The sequence below is a fragment of the Anopheles stephensi genome, chromosome 2 (genome assembly GCF_013141755.1).
Source record: "Anopheles stephensi strain Indian chromosome 2, UCI_ANSTEP_V1.0, whole genome shotgun sequence".
Classification (NCBI taxonomy): domain Eukaryota; kingdom Metazoa; phylum Arthropoda; class Insecta; order Diptera; family Culicidae; genus Anopheles; species Anopheles stephensi.
The window spans coordinates 18,977,099-18,990,320 of NC_050202.1; the positions used below are offsets into that span (position 1 = coordinate 18,977,099).

Sequence of the window (13,222 nt, forward strand, 5' to 3'; positions counted from 1 at the left end):
ATAATCATTTGTATTGTTCTCTCTCTCATTTTTCGTAGAGTAAAACCTGATGACGACCCTTAGATGGCGCTGCGCAACTAGGAGAAGCTAGTTACATACTCTCGTCAATAGATGGCGCTGCAATTGGTTCCTACAGCGTGTTTCTCACGATCACAACACGCCCGATAATGTGTGTTTTATGTTTAAATTTAGCAACAGATCGATTTAGATTGATGTTGCAACTTTATACTTTATTTGTATACTTTAAGCATATTGCTTATACTAATTACTTGAAAATCAATTAAAATAAAGCAATTGATTGATGGGGGTTTTCAAACAAGTTTACCAAAATTTTCTTTTAAATTTTCTTGAGAAGTATTAATAAGAAAGAGGGGGGAAAAACGACAAACAAACGATGCCCTACTAATCTTCTACCATAAGTAATACCCAACCTAACATCCATGCTTGCGATTTCGCTTTTTCTTCTCTTATCATAAGTTTCAACGGTGTGTTGGGTAAGATAAGATAAGATAAAAGGTCCGTGCTATTTCTCCCACACACCAGGAAACAAGCATAATGTCAGGCGTGTGATCCAGTTGACCGCGATTCAGTTGGATTCAATCGCTTTCCCTGTGTGGTTGACCATTTGAACGGGTGGTTGTAGTTTGAATTCGTTCGTGTATCCTTAGGTATAAGATTAACCCTCAATTACAGCGATTCAAACAGGTGAGAGTGAAAGTGCGAGGCATGCAAATAGATTTAAGTTAGTTTAAAAATAGTGTGATTGATTCCCTTCCTTCTGGAAATCGTACCAACTCATACTACCGTTTCCTGCTGTAGGCTACGGATATGAGGGGAAAAAAATGGTGGCTAAAGAGGTTTCCTCTTATCAGCTGAAATGCTACAGATACACTCCTCTAACCATGGGGAGGACGCACGATAAGATAGTTAACACATATACGAGGGGCGAAAAATTTAGCAATGAGCAATTTCGTTCGTGTGTACCGATGGCCAAACCATAAAAAAACCGTTTTAAAAATGGTATGTGAACTGCGTATGGTGGAGCTGGCTGTGTATCGTAGCTTAAATTTTGTGACTTTATTCCCGTTCACCTGTGCGTAGGAAGAGTGTGTGTGTGTGTAATATGATGAGAAGAAAAAATATGAAAAAAATCTTAAACCGACCTGTTCGACAAGTTATTGTGCAACTCGATAGGCAACTTCGTTCGTATCATTTTTATTACACGATTCGTCATTGCACTAATCAAAAGTGTGTGTTGAAGTGGTAGTTTGTGTACAAGGCCCTTCCCTTTTTCAACAGCGTATTTATGTGTTTCCGTTGTTAGTACTATTGGTTCGCTAAACAAAGGTGTAGTGGATTTAGTGTTACTGGTGCAAATACAATCAATGGACTAGACCTAAGGAAGTGACATATTATGAGGCGGGTCATTGTTACCTAGTGGCGTTAGTCATATAAGTTTTGTGAACTCTTTTCAATGGAAGACCCAGTAAGATTATAGAACTTTTAAATTCTAATAATAAGAATGACCAGGTGTATCAACTTCAACCCGTGGTTGGCAGCAATGTATCGAAACTTTGTTATATTAAGGGTTTATTCACACACAAAACGCCTTAAACAGGATTAATTTACTAAAAAGTTACAAGCTGATCCTATCCCAACATCATGGATGTACTCTTATCGCTTGGTCCTTCAGCTATTCTATCCGGTGGCCTTCATTATGCTTAAAATAGGTCAATGCGTTATCCAAACTATGATCGTGGATAAGACAGGCAACATACACGCACCTGTCCATAGCTACAGGTTGAGCAACACAGTGGCCACTTCCGCCAAGATTTAGCTCCTCAATATGTCGGCTCTCCGATGTAAGGAAGACCAATAAACAGACAGACCAATTTACTGCATTCAAGCCTTGAGGTTTGTGGCTAGATCACGAGTACCTCGTGGTAGGGCGTGGCACATTGTTAACAAGCTTTAACATTAAGAATTATATAAAACTTTCAGTAACACTTTAACGATTAGAGGGATATTTCTTGGAATAAAGGGTAGTCAGAGGGAGTAATTTTAATTACTGATAACAAACATCCCCTGATTCATCCATCATCGATCGTATGCTTTTATGCACCACTTCTGGGAATTGATATGGCCGTTGGATCGTGGAGTGATTCATGGCCATAGGCAGGCAGAAAGGCAGGTGAAAGATATTAGGGTCGGTAGAACGGCAAATGAACGCTGCTGCTATCTGAATCGAGCAGGTTCATTCGTATCCGGACAAGGCAAGGTAAAGAATTCGGTGTGGCACCCGAAAAGCTGGGCACAGGTGAATTTGCAGCAGGTGTAGTCACAATTCTTACGCAGTACATCATCACCGGTTTCGGTATCGCAGGTTCGCAGGTAGCCTTATCTTATCGGCGAAGCACTAGCATTCAGCCTTACGCAAGGCAAATTCCTGCCCAGGCCTGTAGGTTGTTGAAGTGTGTTGTAGGTAAAAGATTCACATTGGTGCGTTGATTCGGTGTTTCGGTGGATTGACTTAAGTTGTCAGTTTGTCTGTTACAAAACTAGTGCTATTGAAATTTACTCAAAGAACGCCGTCTGTACATCTTCCACAGAACTGAGCGCGAAAGAGCATCACCATGAAGTTAGTGGCGTCGGTAACGGCGTGTCTGCTGGTGGCCGCCCTGCTGCTAACCATCGGCGTACAAGCACAGGAGAATGTGCTCACCCGGGTGGCACCGTCGATGCTGGAGTGCTACGAAAATGCGCACATCTTCGAACGTGACAATCGGCTACCGATGACGATGAACATGCTGATCGAGCTGATCCGCAAGGTGGAGGATTCGCCCGGATTCCAGCAGGACATCCGTCAGCTGGCCATCAGCATGCTGCATCGCTTCCGGCAGGACGGAATCGTGCGTGCCCCGGGAGTGTCGAGCATATCCGGCGTCATTCCCTTCAGCCCGACCGAGTTCCAGTTTACGAAGCATCGTGTGTTGTTTTCCCGGCTGCTTCCTGGCAATGCGGTCAACTTCCCGAATGCTACGCTGAGCATCGACGAGCGGGTGGGTAGTTTAAACATTTTGAATTTCTTAATCTCTTGTACTGATTGTATCTCTTTTCGTTCCAGTGTGCACTCCATTTCATGCTATCAAACTCGATCGATCGTCGTGTGCGCGGTGATGAGAATGTTCGCTGTGCGCAGCTGTCACAGTATCGAGCCGCTCGTGTACCGCGCGAACTAGACTTCAAGGATCGGTCCCGGATGCGCTCGAACTATCTCGGGGACAACGAGATGCTTGAACAACCGGAAATGGATCGCATTCGGGAGCACATTAAGAAGATCAAGCACAAGGCTTCATCGGCCGCTCGGCTCGAGATGGACCCGGACGAAGATCATCCCGACGAGGAACAGCAGGAAGCAGCCGTAGAGGAGGAGGGTGAACCCCAGGAGGAACCGGTTGCTGCGGCAGCCGAAGACGAAGAAACGGGTGAACCGCTGGAGGAAGATGGAGCACTCGGGGAGATGGGAGACGTAAGTTTGGTGGACATTGCGTCGAACGCTATCAGTGCGTGTCCGGTGGAGAATGGAGTGGTCTACACACCCTGGGGCTCGGTAATGGCCGGCACTGTGTTGGCGGGTATCGCCGCAGGCTTGGAACCACAAACCGTACAGTTGCGTGATCTGATGGCACGATCGGACCAGTACAGCAATCGCCAGGTACAGCCAATGCGCGTCGACAACCGGTGGGCAGCGACACTGACGGGAGATTTGGCCGAAGTCAGTCTGCTGCATGCACCGGCCGCTGGGGACAATGTGCAGGTAGGAGCGGCCGGAGCATGGAATCGTACCGTGGCCCCTCGGTGGTATTTCCTCAGCCAGCGCGAACACCTGCAGATGACCGACACGGAGATCCGGGCAGGAATCGATGGACTGCTGCTGGCAACGAACATTGCCGAGTGGCGCAGCCGGGCGAACAACCTTCGGCTGAGCCAGCTGCTGGACATGTACTACTCGCATCGCGGTGTGTTTAATGATACGGTGCGATCGTGCAACCGTCGGGATCTCTTTACGACCGTGGCTCCGATGCAGCAGCTGCGCGAGCAAACGGTCGCGTTCAGTACGGTGTTGGACAAGGAGATGCAGATGCCGTTCACGATCACGCAGAATGCCACCATTAACTTTGCGGACCGATCGGTGGATGCGCTCGCGAACTACATTCGTAAGTGTACTTATCCATACTGACGAAGTACGAACATTACTGATCGAATGTTGGGTTTTGTTCCTTGCAGCGACTGCACTAAACGATCTGACGTGCGACGCGACAGCGATCGTAATGAACGATCCAACAGTCTGGAGAGCGGCATCCGATTTGTACATCTTTGTCGATGCTGCCTGGCCTCATCGGGATGTGTACTCCGTTGTATCGTAAGTAGTGCTCATGAGCGCCTAATCCTCAGACACCTGTATACTTACCTTCCGTTTGCTTCGGCAGTAACATTCTGGATTCGGTCGAAGTCGGTCGTTTTGGTACGAACTATACCATTCTGAACGCTCGCGATGGTAACGTGATCGTTAACACGACTCAGTTCCTCTCGGACTTCCACATGACTTACACACCTGCACTGCATCAAACTCGTGAGTGATCTTCTACTGATCTTTTGCTGGTTTCAAAAAAGTTTGAGATTAACCTACTGTTTCTTTCTCCACCTAGTGCCTACCGGACTAAACATCCCGAACGTGTTCCGCCGTATGCGGGAGGAAACGAACAACCTGATGGCTGCCGAACGCCGTACCAACCATCTTAGCGGACGCTCCAAGATTGCCCTCATGATCGTGCACACGGACCGGGTAAGCGAAGGTGACACCAACTTTGCCATTCAGCATCTGCAAATCTTCCGCGAGGAAGTGCCAGATCTACGGTTCCTCTATCTGGCCGCCGGAGATCCGGGCCGTTTCAATCGGTTCGTGCGTGACGAGCGGCGTGATGTGTTCCCGTTGCGTGAGCTGGAGTCCGGTTCGGTGGTGGATACGATTCGCGTGCAGCTATCGCCCGTGATTCACCGAATACAGCAGGAACCGAGAAGGATTGTGAACCCGCGCTGTGGCAACGACTGGGTGCAGGAAAACTGGGGCTCGAACTCGATGAACCAGTTTGTGGAACCGCGCGGTGTGAACTTCTACCGGCTGCATCCGAACTACTTCTTCCGGGAAGGTAACAACCGACGCTTCCGCATCCAGGGCCACGGATTTGCGACGCTAACCGTTTGCCATTCGCGTTGGGTTGAACGTCCCAGGTGAGTTCCTGATGGGCGATGGTAGTTAATGTGTATTGAAGCTAATGATTCCAACGTGTCCCATAGGCAAAATTCGACCGAGAATCGAGATTCGATCCAGTGCCGCACCATCAACACCGACGCGTACGATGTTGATCTGTCCAATGCTTGCGATGGCCACTCGGTGATTCACACCTGTCCGCCGTTGTTCGTGTCGGTGGAGGGACCGCCGAACCCTCCCGCCGTTATCCGTTGTTCCGAGCCGGAATGTCGCTTCCCGGATAATGCGCGGTTTGCGGTCGTGCTCGACAATATGGGTTGCTTCAGCGGTGCTAGTCGGACGGTCAGTTCACTGCTAATGGCAGCCGTGGCAGCGTTGATACTAACACTGTTTAAGCAAGCGTAAGAGCTTGGTAACATTAGATCAAGGTTTAGTTTAAAATCGTTTCGTTCCGACAGCTTCAGTGGCCTGCTAGTGTTAAGAGACCGTAGGTACAACCGTAACTGTATCGCTTTTCCCATTACACGTCCATAGAGATACCAGTTAACTGAATGACAGAATGCAGATCGTTTGACCGGTGCTGTTTGTAGCCACCGATGACATACCGTAAATTAGTGTTCGTTCAATAAACATTTAATTGTAATACATCTACGCGTGATGGAGTTGTTTTTTTTTGTCGGGAAATTGCATCGAAACGCCATCTTGAAGTTTATTTTTATCAGCTAAGAAGCAATGTTTTTCCCCCGGGCCAGAAACGAAGGTAAGGTTTTATCAAAGGCGATAAGATAGTCGCATCGCCCGTACTGACAGCACCCGCAGCAGCATCTCAGGGTGTGTAGTATTCGCCTCGCCCCGATTACAAACTCCGTGTACTGTGTTGTGATTTTGCATACCAAACAGTCGGATCGTAGTGGACATAAACAAACGCTAGCCCTATTAATACCCGCGCTAACGCTTTTCGTTCACACGTCAACGCGACAAAGCGATTGTATCGAAAGTAAGGTGACATAAACGCTGTCCAACGATGGTTTGATTGGAAGTAAGGAAGCTTTACTGTTCATAACAAAGACACATAGGCACAGCATTCGGTAACAGATAAACGGTACGCAAAAGTAAAGATTACTGGGCGATGTACTCCACAACGACGGGGAAGAGGCCGGGCAATCTGCTTACAGGCGCTCCGTGATAAAGTCCAAAAACTCCGACACGCGAGTGTAAACCGATGGGTAGTTTTCAAACGCACAGCCGTAGCCCCACGACACAATGCCGATGATCTGGTTCTGGTAGACTAGCGGTCCACCCGAATCACCCTGGCACGCGTCCTTACCCTTCTGGCCGGAGCAGATGTGGAACGGTAGGATCGGGGCAAAGTTCTGGTAGGACATGCCGCACCGGCTGTTGCTTACGATCGGCACCATGACATGCTGCAGATGGTTAGTGGACGGTCCTTGGTACTGAAAGAGTGGTGGCATTAGTGACGATAGTATCTGCTAGAGGTGATGCTGGTAGTGACACATACGTAAAGAGCGCCCCATCCAGCCAGGGAAACACTGGTGCCCTCGCCGATGGTAAAGGTTCGCTGCGGTAGATTGATCGGTTGAACGGAGGCACTAAGTTGCAGCGGGCTGACTAGCTTCAGCACGGCAATGTCCCACTGCAGCGTCCAGTCATCGTAGTCCGGGTGCGTGTGGATCTCGGACACGGCGATCAGCTGACCGCCTTCGTTGCGGAGTGTAGATCCAGCGCGTACCTCAAAGTCCGATGGTGCTAGTTCCGAGCTGGGATGTAGGGAAGTGATTGGAATGGTACTGGAAGCGGGTTGTTGGGTTTACTCACTAGTAGACACAGTGGGCCGCCGTAAGGATGGTGTTGGCGTTCAGGATAGCACCGCCGCAATTGTGCTTGTGAAGCCGTCGCAGCGACACCAGGTAGGGATGGTTCTCGATCGACGTATCACTACCGCCAACGATGCGAGCCTCATTTCTTCTGGGCACTGGAAACAGAATTGATCACACAAACACACACATAAAGAAGGCACACATTAGGCGCGTCATATCACAGGCAATTCGTCACACGGGCAATAACTCACCAGCCGCCATGCAACTGGCCATCAGCAGACAGAACACCCCAGCGAGCCGTAACGTCATCTTTGCGCAGGTTTACACACCAAACCGTCAACCGTAACGGTCCGTTCTTCGCACGGAAGATGAGTTACGGCTTTTATACGCCGGGCCGCCGAGTCGACGACTGGCACATCGAGTTCACGACTGATCGGGCCCGACTGATATAATGGCCGTTGATAAGCAAATGAAATAAGTGTTTATTCATGTAGAACGCGGAACGCGCTCCACTTTATCGGAAACTGTGCGCATCTTCGAGGTAAGCGAAATATTTGAACTGTCATCAATCGCGGCTGTCTATCAATCGGTGTACAAGGTAGGCAGTAGTATGGAAACGAGTAAAACGATACGAATTGTTTTGTAGAAGCAACTCATATCAACACAGGTATGCTGTGTGTTCTTATGATCCCGTACAACGGCTGGCCGTATGTAGGTACTTCATTGATGCTAGGGCAATTCTACAGGCAAGTCTGCCACTGTAAGCCTAGGCATGTAGGTCGTACAAGAAAATGTCGGATTTCTCGTGCTGTCTAGTATCTAATTTTTAATGTTAATCTCTCGAAAACCTTACCCTTCCTTTAATAGTAATAGATTGGTGGAACATCAAACACACGACCTACTCTTTCTTCTCCACACAGACATAGCGTGCAGCGTCTTTTTATCCAAACGGCAACAGCTCCTGTCTGCTGACTCGTTTAGTAGCAGTTCGGATAGAAGAAGTTAAGTCGCTTGATGTCCTTGTAGCTAAGGCCCACGCGCTGCCCGATCGTAACACCAGGCTGCTTGGGAACGATCGTAGGCTGTCCATTGTACGTGAATGCCGTCGGTCCGTAGTGCATGACACTGTCGTAGTCGTACGGAATGCCAAAGTCTTCCACCACGTTCGAGCTGTACCGCTCGAAGTTGGATGCCCTGTCAGCCTGCATCGCACTCCAGTTGATCGTCACGTAGAAGTCACGGTCGGACGCACTCTGCATGTGGACGAACCCGAGTGCATGCAGGAACTCGTGGATGATTGTACCGCGGGACATACAGCCGTTCGGCTGCAGGTTCACAGTCTGTGGTCCACCACGGTGACCCAAACTAGCCCAGCAGCCAGTACCTTCGCCCTAGAGGAATGATGTATAGCGATGAGCTGCGTGCGTGTAGTGGCAAGATCTAGACCGCTGGCTTATCTTACCCTCACTGTTACGTAATCCGTCTCAGTCGTACGAGGCTTAAACCGTACACAGCTTACAAGCTCGATCTGCTGGATGGCGAACAGAATGCTGTTCTGTTGGCTGATAGCTAGTGATGGATGAGGAGAAAAAAATGACCATTAGTACCGTAGGCATCATCCACTGATGGTGGAGTTACTTACTGAACGCTGACGTATCGATCGTGTACGGTACGATGTTGTTGGGCCACTTGTACGACTCTCCGATAATAGCTGTGTAGCCATACTTTACCGCTTTCTCTTGATCACTCGTAAGTTCAATGTCTCCTTCAAAGTTGCCACCTACTTCCTCGAACTTGTTTGCCATCTCCAAATCTAAGAGTTGTATGGAAAGGTAAGTGTTTGACTGTTCGGTAGCTACCTTCGATATCCAATCCCACTTACCAGGCTGAGAATTCCTTTTGACCGGTGATCCCATCGATTGATGAAGCATCACCGTCACGCAGAACATGACCCAGAGCAACTTCATCGTGATACACCACAGACTTGCTTCTGGAGTCAAGATTAAACTCGGGAGTTGCTACAACCGAACCGTACTGCACTGCGTCGGGTGGTTGAATTTTGGGCAGCGATACTTTACGTGGACGTGGTTGGTTAAGGTTTTAAGATCTGCGCAGATCGCGTCGGTTTTATGATATAGCCGTATGGTATGAACTCCCACACCGGAAGACAATCGTAAACCAGGGCATGTAAAAATGTCCAGAAATTTGGCAGTGATAAGATAAGAGCAGCGTTGCTCTCTGCGAAGAAGCTGCGGACGAAGGCTTGGTCCGTTGCAAAAGGGTGAAAAATCTTTCGGAGAGATGATTCCCGGTCTGGACATGGGATGTGGTGTAGTAGTGTTGGTTTGGGGACAATTTTTATGGCTCTGTACTCTGTCTGAAAAATTTGCAGATCATTGTGGGATGTTGTTGTGATAAAGAAGATTGTATTGTTTTGAAGTGAGCATCGTCGAATTAAATTTAGTGTTACATTTAGTGTATAGAAGTTCTTAACGTAGAACGATCTTTTGAAATAAAATAAAATAAATTAAAATTATTTTCTGTGTTGTTCTCTGCGAGCTGTGTGGTGCACTCATCATCGTGCAGGGGATAAGACTCGTCAGGTTCCGGTGAGCTGGCATTGTCATGAGAATGGCACCAAATCTCGTAAAGTCGTTTAAAGTCATTCAAAAACGATTGGGTACTTGCCGCAGTTTCTTTATTTGCCTTATTTTCAATATACTGACGAGTATGAAACATTTCAAATTTGATTTATCAAAGGGGTTTTCGTTGCCTAAACAATTAATTCTGAGAGATGATCCTCAGTGACGTTTACTCGAATGAAGTAAACAAAGCATTGACATACGTCATATTTTTGACAGCTCAGTACTGTAGTAGCTATAAGTCAGAGCAGAGAATTTTTAAGCATACCTTGATCTTCTCTAAACTTGTTACTTTTCCATTGCTAATATATAACGAGCGTTATCTTCATCGCTCGTCAGTAACAGTTTGGATAGCGTTGGTTGATTCGTTTGATGTCCTTAGCACTTAGTCCATTGCGCTGCCCGATGATGGCATTCGGCTTCTTGGGTATGATCGTCGGTTGACCATCCTTGGAGAACGCTGTCCTTCCATAGTGCATCACACTTTCGTAGTCGTACGGAATGCCGTAATCGTCAATCAAGGACGAATTATAGCCTCTAAAGTTGCTCTGATGCTCGGGCTTGATGGCATCAAAGTTGATATCCACATAAAAGTCACGATCGCTTGCAGTGTGCATGTGAACGAATCCGAGCGTATGAAGCAGCTCGTGAATGATGGTGCCAACGTACAAACAGCCGCTCGGATTCAGGTTCAGCGTTTGCTGCCCACCGTGGTAGCCGACGTACGACGAACAGTCTGTCTGTGGAGAAGTCTGTGGTGAAGAATGGTATAGGAGTTAGTGTACTGCGCCCGCAAGGAAGTTGTAATCGGTAGCTGACCGTGATGTAAGAGAACCCTTTCTGAGTGGTACGAGGCACAAACCGAATACAGGTCACCAGCTCGATCTGATCCATGGCTTTGCGAATTAAATTCTGCTGCTCGGTGGCTGTTGGGATGACAGACAAATTGAAAGGATCTCGAACGCTTGTTTGCAAAACCCGTTACTCACTGAAAACCGCTGTATTGAACATATAGTACACAATGTTGTTTGGCCACTTTGAGGCCTCACCCAACACCGCGGTATAGCCGTTCTTCACCGCGTCTGACTGCTCCGGTGAAAGTATCATATCGCCTTCAAAAAATCCGCCAGTTTCCTCAAAATAACTTTCGCCTCCTATAGCTGATAAGATGGTGAGATAAGTCATGGGAACTCAACGAAGGCCTGGTCCGTGCTGTTCTTACATATTGGGGAAGTTCTTTTGGCCGGCCGACCGACTGCGGTGTCGGAAAACACACCAAACAGTACAACGCACCACAGTGCGGCTGCAAACGTCTTCATCTTGCGAAAGTAGCGTCACTTTATCACACCCAGAATGATACTACACCGGCAGTCCGGTTTGACCGGAAGACGTTTCTGACTCAAGCTCTGCATCTTAAGAATGAAGATGGCCAGATAGTACGATCGTAAACCGGTGGTAAAGCTTCAAGTGCGAAAAAATGGTTGCTGATGATAAGATAAGTGCTTTCAAAGTAAATGCTATCAAAAATCTGGCGCTCCAAAGATGGAGGACTACTTACTTACTTAAGAGAAGGCCTCAAAGAGCAAACAAAGAGGTGTGCCTTCCAGGTTGAATTTTGCTGTTCTGGTTTTGATAACAAATGAGTACTCACTCAAAAAAAAACCAACGTTCAAACCGAGTGAGTGATTGAGAACTGTCGGTGAGAACTGTCTCAAGGTTCCAGACGCTTGGCAAACAACGCAGGACTACAAATTTCTCCGAAAAGCACCGGAAGTGCAAAGATGTAAAGCGAATTCTCAGTATCGCCGAAGCAATCCGATTTTTTTCACCATTTGCTGAGGCGCATACGGCGTGACAAAGCTTATCGCTCGTGCAAATATTTGCACGGGAAGATATTTTGGACATTTATATATCAAGGTACCAGATAGTGCAGGGTACGGAACACCTTAAAGATCGTCTCTGGTTTGCTAGCCATTTAGTACCGAGGAAGCGTTGGGAGGAATTCTATCGGTTGCTGAACCATATCGCAACATCCAAACATGTCCAGGAAGAGAAAGCAGGTATTGTGGATCGACTGTGTTCATCTTGTGATCGAGTGATCATACACATTAAGAAAGGTGTGATCGTTTATCCTCGATATAGGTTGTGCGTCCCGCTGTGCTGACGGTGGTCCTAGTTTTGACACTGCTGGCGGATGCCACCATTGGCAAACGGTACGAAGAACTTGGTAAGCGTCATCAGGGAGATATAGTGCTGACCGACATCCAGTCCGATGCGGCCTCCGGTGGAGGAACACAAATAGTGCAGGATTCCTTCCGGTGGCTTAAGGGAATCGTCCCGTACGTGATTTCACCGGCATTTAGTAAGTACCCGTGCACGAACGACTCTTTCAGTTCTGAGCTGGTGATGTTTTGATCTCAACCGTTCCGCATTAGCTCAACCCCAGGCAGATAGGATCAAGGATGCGATGACCAGAATCTCTGGCTATAGCTGTGTCCGATTTGTTCCACGCACCAGTCAGGATAGACAGTTCCTGAACGTTACCGCCAGCCCGACCGGCTGTTGGGCATCGCTCGGTATGAACCTGCTGTCGAACCAACTGAATCTGCAAACGGAAGGCTGCCTGGAGACCGGTATCATCATGCATCAGCTGTTGCATGTGCTCGGCCTTACGCATCCCCAGTCCCGTCCGGATCGTGATTTTTACGTGCTGGTGCAGGAGGATGCGGTCGACGCGTCGTTGAAGAACAATTTGGCCAAATATCAGCAGGGCGTGATAGAGGACTTTGGCATACCGTACGATTACGAAAGCATCCTTCACTGTCAGTCGGATGCGTTCGGTGCGGCGACATCGACCCGTGCAACCGTTGTGCCATTGGTAAGGGATAGGAAATAGAGGTATGTAAGTGTGACATACGATTGTAAAGGAACGCTTCATGCTTTCAGGCGGACGTCGAAATTGGCCAGCGCGTCGACCTTAGCCTGAAGGATGTGCGCAAGCTGAACAAGATGTACGACTACGAGTACTGTGGATTTTGCTATCGTGGAAATTGTAACGGGCTGCGTTCCGTCAACGCCTAGCGGAAGTTTGCATGCAGTAGTTTAAAGTGTTGATATTGTATTTGTTATTCTTTTAATCAAAAATGCAAACCACAAAGCTTATTGTAAATATGCAACCATACGAACGGTTGGTAGCCAACTGGGAACAGAAATAAAGGAACAACTGGTAGATAAAGCTTAATGATATTCGTGAACCAAGAATAAAGTACAAGAATTGCATACATTCAGGCGCACACAATTACTGATGAACAGGAGATAGTTGAGAGATTGTTAAGGGCGGAGGATTAATGTCATTAAAGGGTAGTGGAATAGCAACTACTCCATTGAATGGCTGTTTTTCCTATGGGTATTCTATTCTATAATATACTGACCTCCTCATTAGGACAACACCACACAAATTGCATACTTTC

General features: G+C 47.7%; 5 protein-coding genes across 6 annotated transcripts; 2 read left to right on the forward strand and 3 right to left on the reverse strand.

Annotated features, from left to right (window-relative positions):
* Positions 1-548: 548 nt before the first annotated feature.
* On the forward strand, positions 549-5,923 carry LOC118507242. 2 transcript variants are annotated; one of them, XM_036045494.1, is made up of 7 exons: positions 549-705; positions 2,610-3,059; positions 3,125-4,217; positions 4,288-4,423; positions 4,491-4,633; positions 4,710-5,292; positions 5,359-5,923. In XM_036045494.1, the coding sequence occupies exons 2-7, from the start codon at positions 2,634-2,636 to the stop codon at positions 5,675-5,677; spliced, it is 2,700 nt and encodes an 899-aa protein (XP_035901387.1). In that variant the 5' UTR covers positions 549-705; positions 2,610-2,633; the 3' UTR covers positions 5,678-5,923. The 2 variants fall into 2 exon arrangements, with proteins under 2 accessions (XP_035901387.1, XP_035901388.1); XM_036045495.1 differs by lacking the exon at positions 549-705 and adding an exon at positions 1,342-1,486.
* A 377-nt stretch (positions 5,924-6,300) lies between these two features.
* Positions 6,301-7,638, reverse strand: LOC118507315 (trypsin-3-like). The gene is made up of 4 exons (XM_036045698.1): positions 7,362-7,638; positions 7,109-7,265; positions 6,792-7,050; positions 6,301-6,726 (listed from the first exon to the last, which is right to left on the reverse strand). The coding sequence occupies exons 1-4, from the start codon at positions 7,417-7,419 to the stop codon at positions 6,442-6,444; spliced, it is 759 nt and encodes a 252-aa protein (XP_035901591.1). The 5' UTR covers positions 7,420-7,638; the 3' UTR covers positions 6,301-6,441.
* Positions 7,639-7,716: 78 nt separating this feature from the next.
* Positions 7,717-9,217, reverse strand: LOC118507313 (astacin-like). Its single transcript, XM_036045696.1, has 4 exons — positions 8,993-9,217; positions 8,753-8,923; positions 8,573-8,679; positions 7,717-8,501 (listed from the first exon to the last, which is right to left on the reverse strand). Exons 1-4 carry the CDS (start codon positions 9,075-9,077, stop codon positions 8,088-8,090), a joined length of 777 nt encoding a protein of 258 aa, XP_035901589.1. The 5' UTR covers positions 9,078-9,217; the 3' UTR covers positions 7,717-8,087.
* Positions 9,218-9,791: 574 nt separating this feature from the next.
* On the reverse strand, positions 9,792-11,158 carry LOC118507312 (zinc metalloproteinase nas-14-like). The gene is made up of 4 exons (XM_036045695.1): positions 10,975-11,158; positions 10,742-10,912; positions 10,572-10,678; positions 9,792-10,504 (listed from the first exon to the last, which is right to left on the reverse strand). Exons 1-4 carry the CDS (start codon positions 11,069-11,071, stop codon positions 10,088-10,090), a joined length of 792 nt encoding a protein of 263 aa, XP_035901588.1. The 5' UTR covers positions 11,072-11,158; the 3' UTR covers positions 9,792-10,087.
* A 510-nt stretch (positions 11,159-11,668) lies between these two features.
* LOC118507311 (zinc metalloproteinase nas-14-like) lies at positions 11,669-13,033 on the forward strand. Its single transcript, XM_036045694.1, has 4 exons — positions 11,669-11,812; positions 11,895-12,114; positions 12,188-12,630; positions 12,699-13,033. The coding sequence occupies exons 1-4, from the start codon at positions 11,792-11,794 to the stop codon at positions 12,831-12,833; spliced, it is 819 nt and encodes a 272-aa protein (XP_035901587.1). The 5' UTR covers positions 11,669-11,791; the 3' UTR covers positions 12,834-13,033.
* The last annotated feature ends 189 nt before the right edge of the window (positions 13,034-13,222 follow it).

Excerpts from the sequence above, each read along its gene's own strand:
- LOC118507312 (XM_036045695.1), bottom strand. The coding sequence starts at position 11,071 with ATGAAGACGTTTGCAGCCGCACTGTGGTGCGTTGTACTGTTTGGTGTG. Across the intron at positions 10,913-10,974 it reads CAAAAGAACTTCCCCAATAT|CTATAGGAGGCGAAAGTTAT; the intron begins GTAAGAACAGCA and ends CCATCTTATCAG. Across the intron at positions 10,505-10,571 it reads AAGGGTTCTCTTACATCACG|ACTTCTCCACAGACAGACTG; the intron begins GTCAGCTACCGA and ends TCTTCACCACAG.
- LOC118507313 (XM_036045696.1), bottom strand. The coding sequence starts at position 9,077 with ATGAAGTTGCTCTGGGTCATGTTCTGCGTGACGGTGATGCTTCATCAA. Across the intron at positions 8,680-8,752 it reads GATCGATACGTCAGCGTTCA|CTATCAGCCAACAGAACAGC; the intron begins GTAAGTAACTCC and ends ATCCATCACTAG. Across the intron at positions 8,502-8,572 it reads CGGATTACGTAACAGTGAGG|GGCGAAGGTACTGGCTGCTG; the intron begins GTAAGATAAGCC and ends TCATTCCTCTAG.
- LOC118507311 (XM_036045694.1), top strand. The coding sequence starts at position 11,792 with ATGTCCAGGAAGAGAAAGCAG. Across the intron at positions 11,813-11,894 it reads TGTCCAGGAAGAGAAAGCAG|GTTGTGCGTCCCGCTGTGCT; the intron begins GTATTGTGGATC and ends TCCTCGATATAG. Across the intron at positions 12,631-12,698 it reads GTGCAACCGTTGTGCCATTG|GCGGACGTCGAAATTGGCCA; the intron begins GTAAGGGATAGG and ends TCATGCTTTCAG.
- LOC118507315 (XM_036045698.1), bottom strand. The coding sequence starts at position 7,419 with ATGACGTTACGGCTCGCTGGGGTGTTCTGTCTGCTGATGGCCAGTTGC. Across the intron at positions 7,266-7,361 it reads GGCCAGTTGCATGGCGGCTG|TGCCCAGAAGAAATGAGGCT; the intron begins GTGAGTTATTGC and ends TTCTGTTTCCAG. Across the intron at positions 6,727-6,791 it reads CTGGATGGGGCGCTCTTTAC|TACCAAGGACCGTCCACTAA; the intron begins GTATGTGTCACT and ends CCACTCTTTCAG.
- LOC118507242 (XM_036045494.1), top strand. The coding sequence starts at position 2,634 with ATGAAGTTAGTGGCGTCGGTAACGGCGTGTCTGCTGGTGGCCGCCCTG. Across the intron at positions 4,218-4,287 it reads TGCGCTCGCGAACTACATTC|CGACTGCACTAAACGATCTG; the intron begins GTAAGTGTACTT and ends TGTTCCTTGCAG. Across the intron at positions 4,634-4,709 it reads ACCTGCACTGCATCAAACTC|TGCCTACCGGACTAAACATC; the intron begins GTGAGTGATCTT and ends TTCTCCACCTAG.